This window comes from Vigna unguiculata, chromosome 2 (genome assembly GCF_004118075.2).
Source record: "Vigna unguiculata cultivar IT97K-499-35 chromosome 2, ASM411807v1, whole genome shotgun sequence".
Lineage (NCBI taxonomy): Eukaryota > Viridiplantae > Streptophyta > Magnoliopsida > Fabales > Fabaceae > Vigna > Vigna unguiculata.
In genome coordinates, this window is record NC_040280.1 from 20,515,222 (window position 1) to 20,530,044 (window position 14,823).

A 14,823-nucleotide genomic window follows, 5' to 3' on the forward strand; every position below is an offset into this window, starting at 1 on the left:
CCTTTGACTTTTAATTGTGGATAAGGCACTGTGTTTCTGCCTAAGGCTTTTACATGTTTAAGGATGACTGTAACGGTGATTTCCCTAAGTACTTCTTTTGATTCCCCTTATTTATATGCATATAGCTATGTCACGTGGTTATTGGGTAGAATTAAATTCTCTTAAATGGGATGTCACAACACTCCAATATGAAAATCTTCTAAACCCATGAGTAGATCAAAGACAGAGTGTGACGAAAAATATTTGTAGGAACTTTAATTGATGTTACCTTCAACTGGATACAATCAGATATATTTCTAATTTCATTGTACATAAAACTTATTTAAGACTACTTAAAATGCTTTTCTAATTTCAGTTTACATAGAAATTAGTTAATATTATTTTAGATCCATTTCTAGTTCTATAATTGAAATCAATCTAAATATATTTCTGATATAGTTATATACATGTTGATAACGTTACTGTAGATGTATTTTTTATTTTGTTTTTATTCAAATAAATAAACTAAAGTTTGAAAATAATATATATTAAAAGTTCTGTCGTTTAAAAAGAAATTTAAAAAAAAAAAATATACAGCTTTAAGTTTTTATGATAAATAAAAATACATGGGAGAACCTTGGCCGGCCAGTATAAATTGAGTTTGCTTTTCTTTTTTCCTATATTAAATATGTTTATTCTTTAAAAAAAATTTGTTGACAATCATTATTCATGCATTGCTCTTCTTAAAAAAAGTTTAACTAAGTTGCTACAAAAATTAAACAATAAAAAAAAAGTAAAAAAAAAATAGTTAACTTAATTCACACAACCACCAACCTCTTAAATTAATTAAGACCACTTATCTAACAAGTGTTATCAGAACTGATTTCTAGTATAAAGTTTACAAATTTCAAGAATAAAAATAATCTTTTTTTTTAAAGAAACTCTATAAATGGATCTCTTATCTTTAATGGAGAAGACTACCATTACTTAAATTTTGATATGCAAATATTTATAGAAACCATATATTTGAATGAATGGGAAGACATTGAAATAAGTCCTTTTATTCCTACAATTCAAGAAGGAGATAAAATCATAGTAAAACTTAGAGAAGAATGGGATGAAGAAGTTAAAAAAAAAAGTCCAATACAATCTAAAGGGAAAAAATATATAATTACTTTTGTTTTAGGAATAGATGAGTACTTTATAATTTGTAACTGTAAAACTATAAAAGAAATGTAGAAAACATTAGAAGCAATTCATTAAGAAATCAATGATGTTAAAAGATCTAGAATAAATACTCTCACCCATGAATATGAATTATTTAGAATGAATCAAAATAGTAATATATAAGACATGCAAAAGAAATTCACATATATAGTCAATCATTTTGTATTTCTAGGAAATGTTTTCTCAAATGAAGATCTTATTAACAAAGTTTTGAAATGTTTAAGCAATAATGACAACAAAAAATGACTACATTTGCATAATCAAAAAAATCTCAAAAGGACCTCTTGCTTCATTGGTTGAAAAACTTCAAGAATATGAAATGGAACTAATGAGACTCTAAAAATGTCAAAAGAAAGAAAAACATTGCACTCAAATCATCCATCCATGAAGAAAATGACAAAGAAAACTTAAACGAACAAAATAATCTAAATGAAGATGAAGACAAAAATGTGTGTTTGATAAAGTAGGAATAGGATATATTCTTCAAAAACAACAAGAAATAATGTATAAATTAGGTCCCTATCCTTATAATAGATATTTGTCTATTGCATGTAAATCATGTCCATATTTGTCCATTTATTATTTTAAATATTAATTAAGATTTTTTTTAAAGTAAATTATTATAAAAAATATATAACTTTTTCAAGTATTTAATATCAGAATAATACACACATTTTTCTTCTCTAATATCAATTATAAAAAATATATAAATATTAAATAAAAATAGCAAACACATATTCAAAGTAAAAATACCAAATGTACCTAAATTACAAAACTAAAAAGAGTTTAATATAACTTTTTATTAATTAAAAATATTTTAGTAATTCAAAACAAATAAATATATATATATATATATATATATATATATATATTATCCCGTCATCAAATTTAATTTAAAAATTAAATATTATTTATATTGTTATACGTGAAAAATCGATATATAAATTCTAACAAATTTAAAACAACACCTTAAAAAAATATCATACCATAACAAAATTTTACATCTACTTGACATTTACTTTTTCATTTTTCAATGTTTTTGTTTTATAAATACAAAAATTCATTTTAATGGATTGTAAAGCGGCTTTGTCAAAAAAATCATTTGAAAAATAATTAGGATAGAACACAGTGCCCCTCGTAACGAAGGATCATCCCGCAAACTTAACTAAATTTCCCATCCAACTTTCTTTACAGTTGCAAGCGATGAATCTGAGTCGTACAATAAAATATTATTCAATATAAGGGCTCACATTAATGCAACACGTGGCAGCGGTGTGACCTGAAAACCTTTGATTCCCAAATACAACAAACAAACCAAGTAAGAAAACTGTTCCAAGGGTTGTAATCTCTTCTGTCATTTCGCAGTTAGCAATTCAATCCTTAAAGCCGTTTCAAGACCCATTTGAAATTAACAAAAATTAAAAATAATCCCTAGATAGCTGCTCTCTTCGATTACCGTTTTGAGCTCAACAGAGGTCAATTTTTCCTTCAATGTCTAATTAAACTGACCAGGACAGATGCTTTAATGAACCGCACACAAACTATTTGCTAAAATTCCTGTGAGAAACATTCTTGTTTATGTGCTTGTGATACAAGTTTTGGTGTTTTTGCAGTTCACGCAGTCCTCGAGACATGGACAATATGGCTCTAATGAATGCTCCAATGCTACACTTTAAGAATTCTGCTCTCTTTGGAATCCATCCAAATTCGTTTGTTTGCTTTCAGGCACGGAGTAGAAGTAAGTTAAGCAGAAATTAATCTTGGGCATTTTGTTGTGTGCTTGGGACTGTAATTTCTTAGCTATGCAATGTACTAGCTTCTATGAAATTTGAATTTATGACATCGATTGAGCGTGACTTTGATATTGATTGCTATGAACTTTGAATGTTCTTACAGGTATAACTAAGAAGCCATTACTGGTGGAAGCCAGAGGTAGAGCAAATACTAGAACAGAAAGTGCAAAAATTCGGAACAGAAGGATGCTGAAAAAGGTATGTCTTGGTTATATAATTCACCTTTCACCTTTACTACTGTCATTTCTATTGTAGATTTGCATTGGTGGTGAGATGTTCTGCAAACACATTGTACATTCCAGATCGAATGCATGTTTGTTATGCTATTTTCCTTACATGTCATCCATTTTTTCCCAGTTAGTTTCATACTTTTTAGTAAATTTTTCCTGTGAGTTCTGTCTCTCCAAGAGTCCTTCTATATATGTATAGATACATATTGTATTATGTTTTAGTCACAGACTAACATAACAGATGACAAGCTGTTGCAGCATTTTTAACTGAAAGAAACTTGATAAAAGTTTCAGAGTTACTTCAGTTCAGTTATATAACTTTCTCATATGATGCATGATATTTTTGTCAGTATAATGGAACAGCTACACATCCGAGGCTTTCGGTATTTTGCTCAGATAGGCAACTGTATGCAATGCTTGTAGATGACAAAAACAGGAGTTGCTTGTTCTATGGAAGCACGCTGCAGAAATCCATCCGACAAGATCCTTCTTGTACCACTCTTGTAAGTAGTATTAGTACACCTTTTCTTACAAACAAACATTGCATGAGGCAGGGAATGCATCTTTTACCTTTTATTTTCGGGAATATTACAAAATATATTATTGGTTTATCTACAGTAACTTTCCATCTCTCCCACATTCTTCTTTACCTCTTTTTCGATTTTTTTTAATTAGAGATAATTATGTATACATTTTTTTTGTCTGAAATTACTAAATATCAACCAAACATGTCTATTGGAGTAATATTGTTACAGGTTCAAATACATTTTTAGTTCCCATAAAATAAATTTTAAGAATAATATTTTTAAAGTTTAAATATGTTTTAGTTCTTATAAAATAAATTAGTTTTGATTTTAGTTCATGGAAAAACTTTTCTTTATTTTTTGGTTGCTATTTAAAAATTAATACTTTTTATTCCTATTATATGACATTAAGAAGTGTTGAATAAAAAGATGATTATTCTAAGTAACACGTACCAGTGTTGGTGTAATGTAATGTCATATTACCTAAAATATTCCTAAGATTTATAAAATAAATGTTGAGGATTAAAAGTAGTGGTTTAAAATTTTGGAGAGGAAAAATTGAACGAAAATAATCTATAGACTAAACCCATAATTCACACTTTTTATAAAGACTATAAAGAGTGATTTCCAGTTTCACAGGAATGAGAAACAGAGAATTTTCTATCGATACCAAAACTAAAACTCATTAATTTAATGAGGATTTATGCCATGAAATATCTGTTTCCTTTGTTTTTCTAGTCTCATAAGGTCCATGTTTTGTATTATTTGTTTTGGCAAAACATGATTTCAGGAAGCTGCTCAACGTGTTGGGGAGGCACTTGTGAAAGCCTGTGATGATCTCAACATAAAAGAAATATCATCTTATGATCGCAATGGCCTCCACAAACGTGGAGAAAAGCTAAAAGCCTTTGAGACTGCCATTTCAAGCTATGGATTCTTGCCAAGATAAGTGTGTGGATGATATTGCCACTCTCAATATCACTTGATTCACCATTAACTTTGACACATCTAACATTGTTTGTGCCATAATAATATACATTGATTTGAATATCAATCTAGAATTCCCTGCCAAGAGAAGTTTTTGTCAATTATACATCAATGATTTATTTAGGGTGGAGCTAGCTTTTTTTTTTTCTCTGGAAAGGGTCTAATATAATGATTAGAAAGTCGCTGTATTAAATTTGATCTGAGTCAAAATTATTGGTGGTTAAAAATTTCATAAAGACTAGAAATTAACTGATAAGACAAATTTATTGTATGTAAATGAATGTAAATTTCATTATACAATTATATAATTTATTATATATAAGTGAATGTAAATTTTATTATACAATATGAATTTTGTAGGGTTAAATTATATTTAAAATTTAATTTAATTTTAAGATGATATAAGAGTAATCAAAATCTATCTTCATAATAAACTCATACTAATATGTTGAGTGGATAGTCTCTTCAATTTCTTTTCTCAAGAAACTGTATTTTATTTTAATCATCAAGTAAAATGTATATTGCTGTTTTTTTTATTATATGGAAAATATTTTGCATTGTAGTAGATCATGATTTGATTTTTCAAGAACGTACTTAAAAAAAAAAAACCTATCTTAATTGTACTTTTATTGATCGTCTTAGTATTTATAAAAAATATATTTCATTTAAAGCTCTCCTTTTTTAAAATATATAATATGTTCAAGTTATCTTTATCATTTTTTTCATTTTCATTCTATGTAGAACTGTTAACTCCATTTTTTTTTTCTCTCTTAGTATTCTTATTATTAAACTAAAAATGTTCTAGGAAGTAGGTTAGATATATATGAAGACATAAGATGGATATTAATGACAATAGTAGAAAAGTGAAATATAAATATTGTAAGTGGAAGAATATTTACATTCAAGTATTATTTTACTGGAATTACATAGGATTTTGAACCTTGTTCTTTTTCAAAAGAAATTAAAATTTTTATGACAAGAATTGTAGCAGTATTTTAGGAAGCTTTCTTGTATTAACATCTAATTTTGTCCGTGTAATGTTTTTTAAAAGAATTAAATACTCTTTTTTCTTCAGTTCTCGTCGCGTTGTTTCTCATTTTTTATTGTGCGTTCAATATTTTTATTGTGTTTTAAATTTAAATGTCAATTCTAAAAATATTAGTATATTTTTTAAAACATTTAATAATTATATTCTAATAATATTTAAATAATTATGTTCTATTTAATAATTAAATTAAGAATTATATTTAATTTTTAATTAAATCTAGTAATTTACAGTTAAATTTAAAAAATAATTAATAAAAATGTCAATTTTAATAAAAATATTAGTATAATATTTATATAAAAATAAATTTTGTCTAAGTTAGAAGGAACAAAATTATTTTATTTTAACAAAAATTGAAATCAAATCGGAAAAAAAACAAATATAAGGATTAAATTGAATAAAAAAAATGACACAATCATAAATTGACATATGACACTATATTGACATGTAGCATGATATTGATTTGATATGTGGATAATTTTTTAAAAATTAAAAAAAAATTAAAGACAGAAAGAATATAGAAGTGATAGATGACATGCATGGTTCACACACATTAATTATTTAAATATTATTAAAACATAAAACTAAATTGATCTTGACTAAAATAAAGATTTAATTGAACCTCCATACAAAATAGAGATCAAATTAAACAAAACGCAACACACATACAAATCAAAAAGAGTATCTTATCTTTGAAGAATAAAAATAGTGTTTGATTAAAAAAAGCAGAAAAAGCTAAATAAGAAAAAAGTCGCTCAATTTTTTAATATATTCATGACTGAAACTTCCTACATCCCATCAAATTAGAAAGAAAAAAAGTTCCAGAATTGTTTACTGTGTTCCAAAAAATATATTCCAAAAATGGTAGAATATATAGGAAGAAAATGATAGGGAGTAGAAAGTAATTGTGTGCATTCACCCATTGATTTCGTTTCACACGAATTTTTTTAGACTAGAAGCCCATTCAAATTTTGCAATCTATACTCTCTTTTATGGGGTTTCTTCCTGCACCTCAAAGAATTTTTCTCTATCTTCAAGAACATTCCACGTTTTGAAATTAACCTTGGATCATTTAAATAGAACAGCAGTAAAATTTTGAATAATTTCTAATTTCTAATTTCTAATTTCTAATTTCTAATTTCTAATTTCTAATTTCTAATTTCTAATTTCTAATTTCTAATTTCTAATTTCTAATTTCTAATTTCTAATTTCTAATTTCTAATTTCTAATTTCTAATTTCTAATTTCTAATTTCTAATTTCTAATTTCTAATTTCTAATTTCTAATTTCTAATTTCTAATTTCTAATTTCTAATTTCTAATTTCTAATTTCTAATTTCTAATTTCTAATTTCTAATTTCTAATTTCTAATTTCTATTTCTAATTTCTAATTTCTAATTTCTAATTTCTAATTTCTAATTTCTAATTTCTAATTTCTAATTTCTAATTTCTAATTTCTAATTTCTAATTTCTAATTTCTAATTTCTAATTTCTAATTTCTAATTTCTAATTTCTAATTTCTAATTTCTAATTTCTAATTTCTAATTTCTAATTTCTAATTTCTAATTTCTAATTTCTAATTTCTAATTTCTAATTTCTAATTTCTAATTTCTAATTTCTAATTTCTAATTTCTAATTTCTAATTTCTAATTTCTAATTTCTAATTTCTAATTTCTAATTTCTAATTTCTAATTTCTAATTTCTAATTTCTAATTTCTAATTTCTAATTTCTAATTTCTAATTTCTAATTTCTAATTTCTAATTTCCAATTTCTAATTTACAATTTACAATTTCTATTTTCTATTTTTTTATTATTAAAAATAGAAGTCTCACCAGATTGAAAATCATTGGTTGAGTTTTTGTAGCTTCAAATATTAGTGTATCTTTAGATCATCCTATATATATATATATATATATATATATATATATATATATATATATATATATATATATATATATATATATATAAGTGCTCATTTGTATATCTGCTTCTCTTTAGTTTTTTTATTTTTTTTCTCGTAACCTTTCAACATTTTTTTATTTGTTATTATAGGAGTGAAAACAATAAAATACTAGAAAACACTTAATGTTAACAAAAATTTTAGCGTTTTATCCTAAAGAGAGATAAAAAGGGATAGTTTGGAGTAACTTTGGATATTCTTTGTAAGTTAGAAGTGGTAAAAAAGAACACTTGTAATTAACTTAATTATAATGAAACTATTTAAATGTGAACAGGACATAGATAGTAGAAACCTGGCTCTGATAGAAACAGGACATAACTCGGTTTGAATTAATAGTAAAAAAACCATGTTTTTCTTGTTTCAACTACTATACTTGTATAAGCCTTTCTTATCATTTACAAATAATTTCCAAATTTTTATTTTTGTTGTTTTTAACTAGTAGGAAAACCCCTCCTAGACCGTTTACTTATCTACATCTTATGAAAATCTGTAGAATATTTTAAGGTTCTATTCAACTCGTTTTAAAGTCAACATTTTTTTTCAAAGTTTAGTTAGTTGTTCTGTCACAGTCTCAATATGCTGAGTCAATAATATCTTATTTTGTGTCAAAATGATATCTTGAGTTGTAAGATCTAAGATGCTTATCTTTTGAACAATATGCCTATTGTGTTAGGCTTGACTGTCTATTGAAGCAAAGACATCTATAATCATGGTAGCTTGCTAAACATGACATAATGCACTGAACAAGAAACTAAAGAAGATAAATAAAATTATAGAACATGTCATGAATTTTTTTTTAATTTAAAATATATAATTATATTCAGTTAATTGCCAACAGTGACAGTTTCAACAAACTCGTGATTTAGTTCCAGTGCAGAATTATCTGTTACAGAAAAAGGAGAAATAATTTTCTCTGTATCCCTCTCTCTAATAGAGACAAAAAAAATTGAGATTTCTTTGTATAATGATGTGTTAACAATTAAAAAATTGATAAGATGGCAGAGAATGTGGTAACCTATTTCCGATTGGTGACTCTATACAAATCTCTCACTCCCTACATACAACAATCATCAGATTTACTTATAGGAATTGATGACTGCGATTATGCCCTACCATTAACTATCTCTAATAATTTCTAGCTAAGCTAACTATTCTAATCATCATACAAAAGGGGGATTTTCTTTTTCTTTTTCTTTTTGTGTTGAAACCTGGTGAGTAAGTGATGATCATCTCCTATCACCACAGCATTTTGCACCTTTTCCTTCCTCAAGTTTCTGCCACAAACAGAGCATCTCCCTTGGGCCCTGGTAATGGGCAACCACATAACCATCCTTACAACCTTCAGGATACACTCTGTTCTCATTCTCATACCGAACTTCTACACCTTCTTTCTTCATGTCTGCGATCCAGATTCCCATTGCAACGTCTTCTAATTTGAACATCTGTCACACAGTGAACATTGAATTGTTAAAGTGACTTAAGGATGTCGGTGATTGAGGTCAAAACAATTCAAACAGTTTTCAAGAAGTAGCACATTCTATTATATACCTTCAAATGGTTCTCTCTGAATTTCTTGGCCACCGTTCTTGCTATATCGTGTGAGACCACGTAGCCGGGACCATGTGCCCATGGAGGATATGTTCCTTCGCTCCATTCCTTTCAAGTAGCAAGCAATAAGATGATAACAACTTAGTACGAAGAAGTGGGTGGAAAAAAGAAAAAGACATATTATGGTTCAAAGAATAAAATGGGGAGCATACTTAAAATTCCCATATCTCACTGTCATTGATGAATAAAGTTTCAATACTACCAGGGAAAGTTATACTCCGATATAAATGAAAGGGATACTTGCCCAGAGACCAATATTTTCAATTAATATATTTACAAGCCAGCCTTATTAACAAAGTCCCATATAACATAAGCTAATAATAACCATTTTAAAATTTATGTAATAAAATTATACTCGGAAACTAAACATAAACAACACATGGAGCAAAAGAGATTTAATTCTTAAATGACAAAAATATCACTACCTCTGGGCTGATGTACCATTTGCTATCTGTATTTCGATGAGGTTTGGAATCCGAATTGATGAGTCCATACAGTAACCCATGATCAACATTGATCCTATGCAAAGAGTCTAGAACTTCATCTACCCGGACAAACGCATCATCATCCGTCTTCATGACAAACTTTGCCGAAACTTGTGTCTGTTGAAGGGATCATATGAATGAGTCGGAGGAAGGATTCTCCAAATCAAAGAAAGAGACAAGACATTACCCCAAAAATGCAGATTGCTAAAGTTTTCCAGGTGATGAGGCTGTAGTAGTCAACAAATGGCATCAGCTGCACGTCTCCATAAGTTTGTGCTTCCCTCCACAACTCTTCATTAACTATTGGGCTTTTATGCTGCATGAGCTCAAACAAAAGACCAAATTCAGTACAAAAAGGAAAAAAAAAAAATATATATATATATATATATATATATATATTGACAGAGAATTTTAAAAAGTAGCAAATATCACGTCCATCTTGATCTTTATCAGAATGAAAAGGCTAGTGAAGAGATATTGAAAATAATGCTCCAGCGCAAGCAACATTTCAGCAACTTTTGCTACTTCGTAAGATAAGTTTGAAGAGCTCCAATTTAAGAAAAACAGAAATATAATTTATACAATGAAGTATTTTTTTCTCCATTTCCATTGACAGTTAGAATCATATGAAAAAATCACAAACAATACCCACCAAACCAACAAAGAAGCGCACAGCTGTCGTATTTGATCGAACAGCATTGTACTGCATCCAGGTTCTTCTAACAGCCATTCGACGCTTAAAATTGTTAGCAGTAGAGAAAACACCAATGAAAAGATCCAATGGGGTTTGTGCAGATATAGGACTTGATTTTAATGATTCTAGGTCAATGATATGCTCTGAATCCTCTGATGTGGGCAAACCACTAGCAAGAATAGATATTAATTTGAGGTCCCCTGAGATTTTTATTTCACTGACAAGCCATGGCTCCAAAGTCTGACATGTAAAAAGCGCAGTCAGTTAACATACTAAAACATAAAATTATTATATTTTGAAGTTAAAAAATAACAAGGGAGAAAGGAAGTACTTCACGAAAAGAAAATGAAGTTATGTGTTTTCCATCAACTGTCATCTGGATTCCCTCAGATCCCACTCTTAAAGTTGCCACAAATGGTAAACCCTGTTTAAAAGGAAAATATTTCCTATTTATCGATTGTTCTTCAGCTGCTAAAGATTGTCTTGAAGCGCGGGAATGCATGTCAGCTGTGTGAAGTTGGCTAATGTTCTTCCCTACAATCTTATTACACTGCTCCAATTCATCAACTGGCAAAAGAAACGGCAATATTAAACAAAGTTGCTATGCAAAAGCAGTTTATGGAATTATGCTCAACATTTGGATCAGGAAAAACCACACAAATAAAGCTTTAACACAATAATTTAATAAAACAGATGAACAAGTTAAATAGAAAAACACCTTTTCACAAACAATCGACTTTCCTACGAATAGGATTCAATTCTATTCCATCTATTTCCAAAATCAATAGCATACGAACACTTGGCAAAACAATTTTGATTCAAGAATTCCTTATTGTCAACTCTGTCGTGGAACAAACACACTCAAGTAATCACGGGATTCAAATTTTAAGAAATCTGATTTCAGAATTGTGGGGAACTTCCCCTTCAATTATGAACACAAACTACTATTGATATTGAACCAAAAAATGAGAATAGTAATTTCACCTTTCTCGACCTTTTCAGGAGTAGGGGATGGACAACGATCCTCTTCACCCCAATCATGAGCTATAGTCCAGGTGTTTTGGACAATTACTGGATCTTCGGTGATTTTATCCCCATGCAAGCGAACATTATAGTGTAAAATAATTGGAGGATCGGGTTCCCCAGGAAGTGGTTCTCCAGACAAGTCAATCCGAAAATTACCTAAAAGACCGTTCGGAATGCCAATTACAGTGATGGAAGAACCTTGTGTCAGGCCACAAGGTACTTGCATTTTGTAACTACTGTTACCAAGTTCAGTGGAATTCATGTTATTAAGAAAGTGGGGACACTGCTTCTCTTTGGTTCTTAAACTGTCATTTGCACGACCTTGTTTTTGCTCTTCAATTGAGGAAATAAGAGAATTCCATGCACTGGCAGCCTCCTTTATAGCTTCTGCGGCACTAGGTAAACCCTGAGTGTGATCAATTAAGTGGTTCAATTGGTTCCATGTCTGCAGAGCTTGTTGCTCGTCTTCGGAAAAGTTGCTCCCAGCAAAGAGGCTAGATACTAGAATATCAGAAGAAATAACTTTAGAATGATCATCTGGATTTTGAATAGCGGGTGGTACTGTGGGATTTATCCATGCTAGAGGATTAGTTCCATTAACCAGGATAGGAATAGTCAAATAACCTTGACCAATAGGAGTTTTCATGATCCCATTTCGCAGGAACATAAGCATAAACAACATAAAGAGCGAAGCGACCAGAACACCTCCATACAACTTTTTCATTTTGATGATCCTATGAAGAAACCAATAGTCCTGAATCTTCACAGTACTAGATCAAAAAGATGCCAAACTTATACTAAAGTGGCCATTATCTTTCGTAAAACTCATTGACGTAATTATGGACAACAAAGACGTGGAAGAAAGTATGGGTTGCAGATAGTAAAAGCTTTTCTTATCAGATTCGAAGAAACATCTGCAGCAGAGCTTTCACAATACCAAAATTAACTACCAGCCCTCGGTAGCATGTGTTGAAGTAGACACATCCACCATGAGAATTACTTGGAAATTATACGAGATTTAGCTAGCATGCCAGACCTGTAATCAGAGCAAAACGAAATTCTTTTAAATACTGTGCTTGATGTTGCATAAAACAACTGAAGCAAATAGTTAAGTCAATGCGTAGAAAACAACTAAAGCCCAGCGTTCACGCTTGAAGAAAATCAACACCAATTTGTTAGGAAACTAACACTTGCAACAAACAACACACACTAGTTATGAGTTTTTAAAAAATATCTAAAACGTAAAATTTCAAGAGAGAGAATTCTGTACTACGAAGTACAAATAATATTGGTAGTATCAGGTTCATTAACAACCGTTGAATTTTTATAACTCCATGCAACAATATGAATCATGCTAACAGTTTCCTTGGCGAAACAAACTTCGGAGTTATCACGGCTTCAGATATTCCTTAGCTAATATATCACCTATGGAAAATATTTTCCGTGTACCCATTAGCATTTTTGTGAAGAAAATGCTTCCAATTCAAATAAAGTATCATGGAAATTAACATGTGTTCAACGCACCATGCCCTCACCACCAGACAAACATTCAAACAAATTAATAACCACCGTTAGGTCAACATAACACTGGTACTTACAAAAAGTTAATCCATTTGCATCCTAATTGAAACCATAAATTATAACCAGGAGGAAAAGAGAAAAAGGAAAAAAAAAAAATCAAAAACACCAAGGACCACACTAAACGTTTCCCAACACTACAATCATGGAAAAGTAGAAATTCAATTGAACTAAAATAATGCATTAATTACAATTAAATAACCCAAAACTCCATGACTCCGTCAACCAATATTATAAACTCAACTCAGATCATACTCCATCCACCATTTGGCTTTATATCAATTAAAAATAAAATTTCCTTAAATAATAAAAAAGCAAGATAAATAATGAAAAATCAAAAAGACCTCCAAACACGTTAGAGTTTGAACTTCAAACGCGGTCGGTGTTCTACAGACTAAACGCCGACAAAGTTGAAGTATGCATCATAAGCAAATTGCCCGAACAAAGAAAATGTAAAGCAATTATTATCACTGAACTGAAAAAATCGAACAAAAAAAACAGTGTCAATCAATTTCGGAAAGAATATTACAGCGTGGAATCCAAGTACAGAGCAAGGAAACACAGCAACACACAGATCGAACGGCTGCAACACAGAATCTCGAACATACGAAAGCCAGAGAGGAAAGAATCAACGCGAGAAGAGCGTGGAGCGAGAGTAAATCGAAAAGCGTAGCAATGTTGAACGGCGAAGAGCGACGGCTGAGCCAGAGAGGTTTTACCAGGCGAGATTTTCTCGGGAAAATGTCGGAAAATGTAGAGCGAGAAAGAGAGAGAAAGAAGAGAGAGAGAAGAGAGAAAGGGTTTTGTTTAAGCGTGTTTGCTTTGAGTCTCTGTTTCAAACGAAGTTTCACTGTTCTTTGTGTCGTCTTTGCTTTTGTTCACCTTGTGTTAAGAGGTTCCTTCTTCAACTTAATTAGTATAAAAGATTCAAAGACGATGACAGAGAAAAGAAAAAAAGAAAAGCACTTAAAAAAAGAGAAAGAGAGAGAGAAAAGTAAAAACACCAACCGTGACATTTTGCTACCACAACGGTGTAAATGGAGATTTTGATCTTGTGTAAAGGGTAAATGTGTAAATCTATAAATATATATGATATTTTTTATAATAAAATAAATAAATTTTTCCCTGATAGATTCCATGGCCAAATATTTATTAAAATAAAACCTTCCATTATTCAAAGTTACAATTTGTCTCCTAGCACCGGGACTTTGCATCATCCTTCATTTCTCTTATTCTACCAGCTAAATCTCTTTCTACATTCTTCATTTCTATGTTTTTTTTTTACCGAAATGGTGTAATTTGTACTCTTTATTACAAAAATGAAAAACTTAAAAAAAAAATTACAGATATGAAAAAGTCATGTGATACAATTTCATTAAGAAGTAGTATGAACTAGGTATGACTTCACACATAGATTTGGAAGAAAATCGTTATATTGTGGAATGACTTCAGTTTCAAACAAATACAAGCTAAAGTTGTGTTATAGAGGTAGATTTGTGTTTTTTTAATTTTATGACTTGTAATTTTTTATGTTGGATAATTTTTCTCTACACATATATAAGTTCTATTAATAAAATAATTAGACAAGAAATCACCATACAATATAATTTAATGAATAATTAATGAAAAGTATGTAATGATATGCAGATTAATTAGAGATGTTATAAAAGAAGTATTGGATAAGTGTT

The 14,823-nt window shown here is 29.4% G+C and overlaps 2 protein-coding genes across 5 annotated transcripts; one reads left to right on the top strand and one right to left on the bottom strand.

Moving 5' to 3' along the window:
- The first annotated feature begins 2,349 nt into the window (after positions 1-2,349).
- On the top strand, positions 2,350-4,953 carry LOC114174109 (50S ribosomal protein L18). 2 transcript variants are annotated; one of them, XM_028058867.1, is made up of 5 exons: positions 2,350-2,524; positions 2,820-2,944; positions 3,103-3,197; positions 3,580-3,732; positions 4,544-4,953. In XM_028058867.1, exons 2-5 carry the CDS (start codon positions 2,839-2,841, stop codon positions 4,700-4,702), a joined length of 513 nt encoding a protein of 170 aa, XP_027914668.1. In that variant the 5' UTR covers positions 2,350-2,524; positions 2,820-2,838; the 3' UTR covers positions 4,703-4,953. The 2 variants fall into 2 exon arrangements, with proteins under 2 accessions (XP_027914668.1, XP_027914667.1); XM_028058866.1 differs by having other exon boundaries at positions 2,461-2,681; positions 4,544-4,948.
- Positions 4,954-8,686: 3,733 nt separating this feature from the next.
- LOC114173734 (beta-1,3-galactosyltransferase GALT1) lies at positions 8,687-14,082 on the bottom strand. Of its 3 annotated transcripts, none has more exons than XM_028058307.1 (8): positions 13,665-14,082; positions 11,516-12,593; positions 10,863-11,098; positions 10,490-10,771; positions 10,025-10,153; positions 9,778-9,954; positions 9,293-9,400; positions 8,687-9,186 (listed from the first exon to the last, which is right to left on the bottom strand). In XM_028058307.1, exons 2-8 carry the CDS (start codon positions 12,279-12,281, stop codon positions 8,971-8,973), a joined length of 1,914 nt encoding a protein of 637 aa, XP_027914108.1. In that variant the 5' UTR covers positions 12,282-12,593; positions 13,665-14,082; the 3' UTR covers positions 8,687-8,970. The 3 variants fall into 3 exon arrangements, with proteins under 3 accessions (XP_027914108.1, XP_027914109.1, XP_027914110.1); XM_028058308.1 differs by lacking the exon at positions 13,665-14,082 and adding an exon at positions 13,156-13,264; XM_028058309.1 differs by lacking the exon at positions 13,665-14,082 and adding an exon at positions 12,872-13,033.
- Positions 14,083-14,823: the final 741 nt, after the last annotated feature.

Coding starts and splice junctions, on each gene's coding strand:
- LOC114174109 (XM_028058867.1), top strand. CDS start 2,839: ATGGACAATATGGCTCTAATGAATGCTCCAATGCTACACTTTAAGAAT. Junction 3,198..3,579: donor ACAGAAGGATGCTGAAAAAG/GTATGTCTTGGT, acceptor TATTTTTGTCAG/TATAATGGAACAGCTACACA. Junction 3,733..4,543: donor ATCCTTCTTGTACCACTCTT/GTAAGTAGTATT, acceptor ACATGATTTCAG/GAAGCTGCTCAACGTGTTGG.
- LOC114173734 (XM_028058307.1), bottom strand. CDS start 12,281: ATGAAAAAGTTGTATGGAGGTGTTCTGGTCGCTTCGCTCTTTATGTTG. Junction 9,955..10,024: donor TAGCAATCTGCATTTTTGGG/GTAATGTCTTGT, acceptor TCCCTTCAACAG/ACACAAGTTTCGGCAAAGTT. Junction 9,401..9,777: donor AATGGTACATCAGCCCAGAG/GTAGTGATATTT, acceptor GCTACTTGAAAG/GAATGGAGCGAAGGAACATA.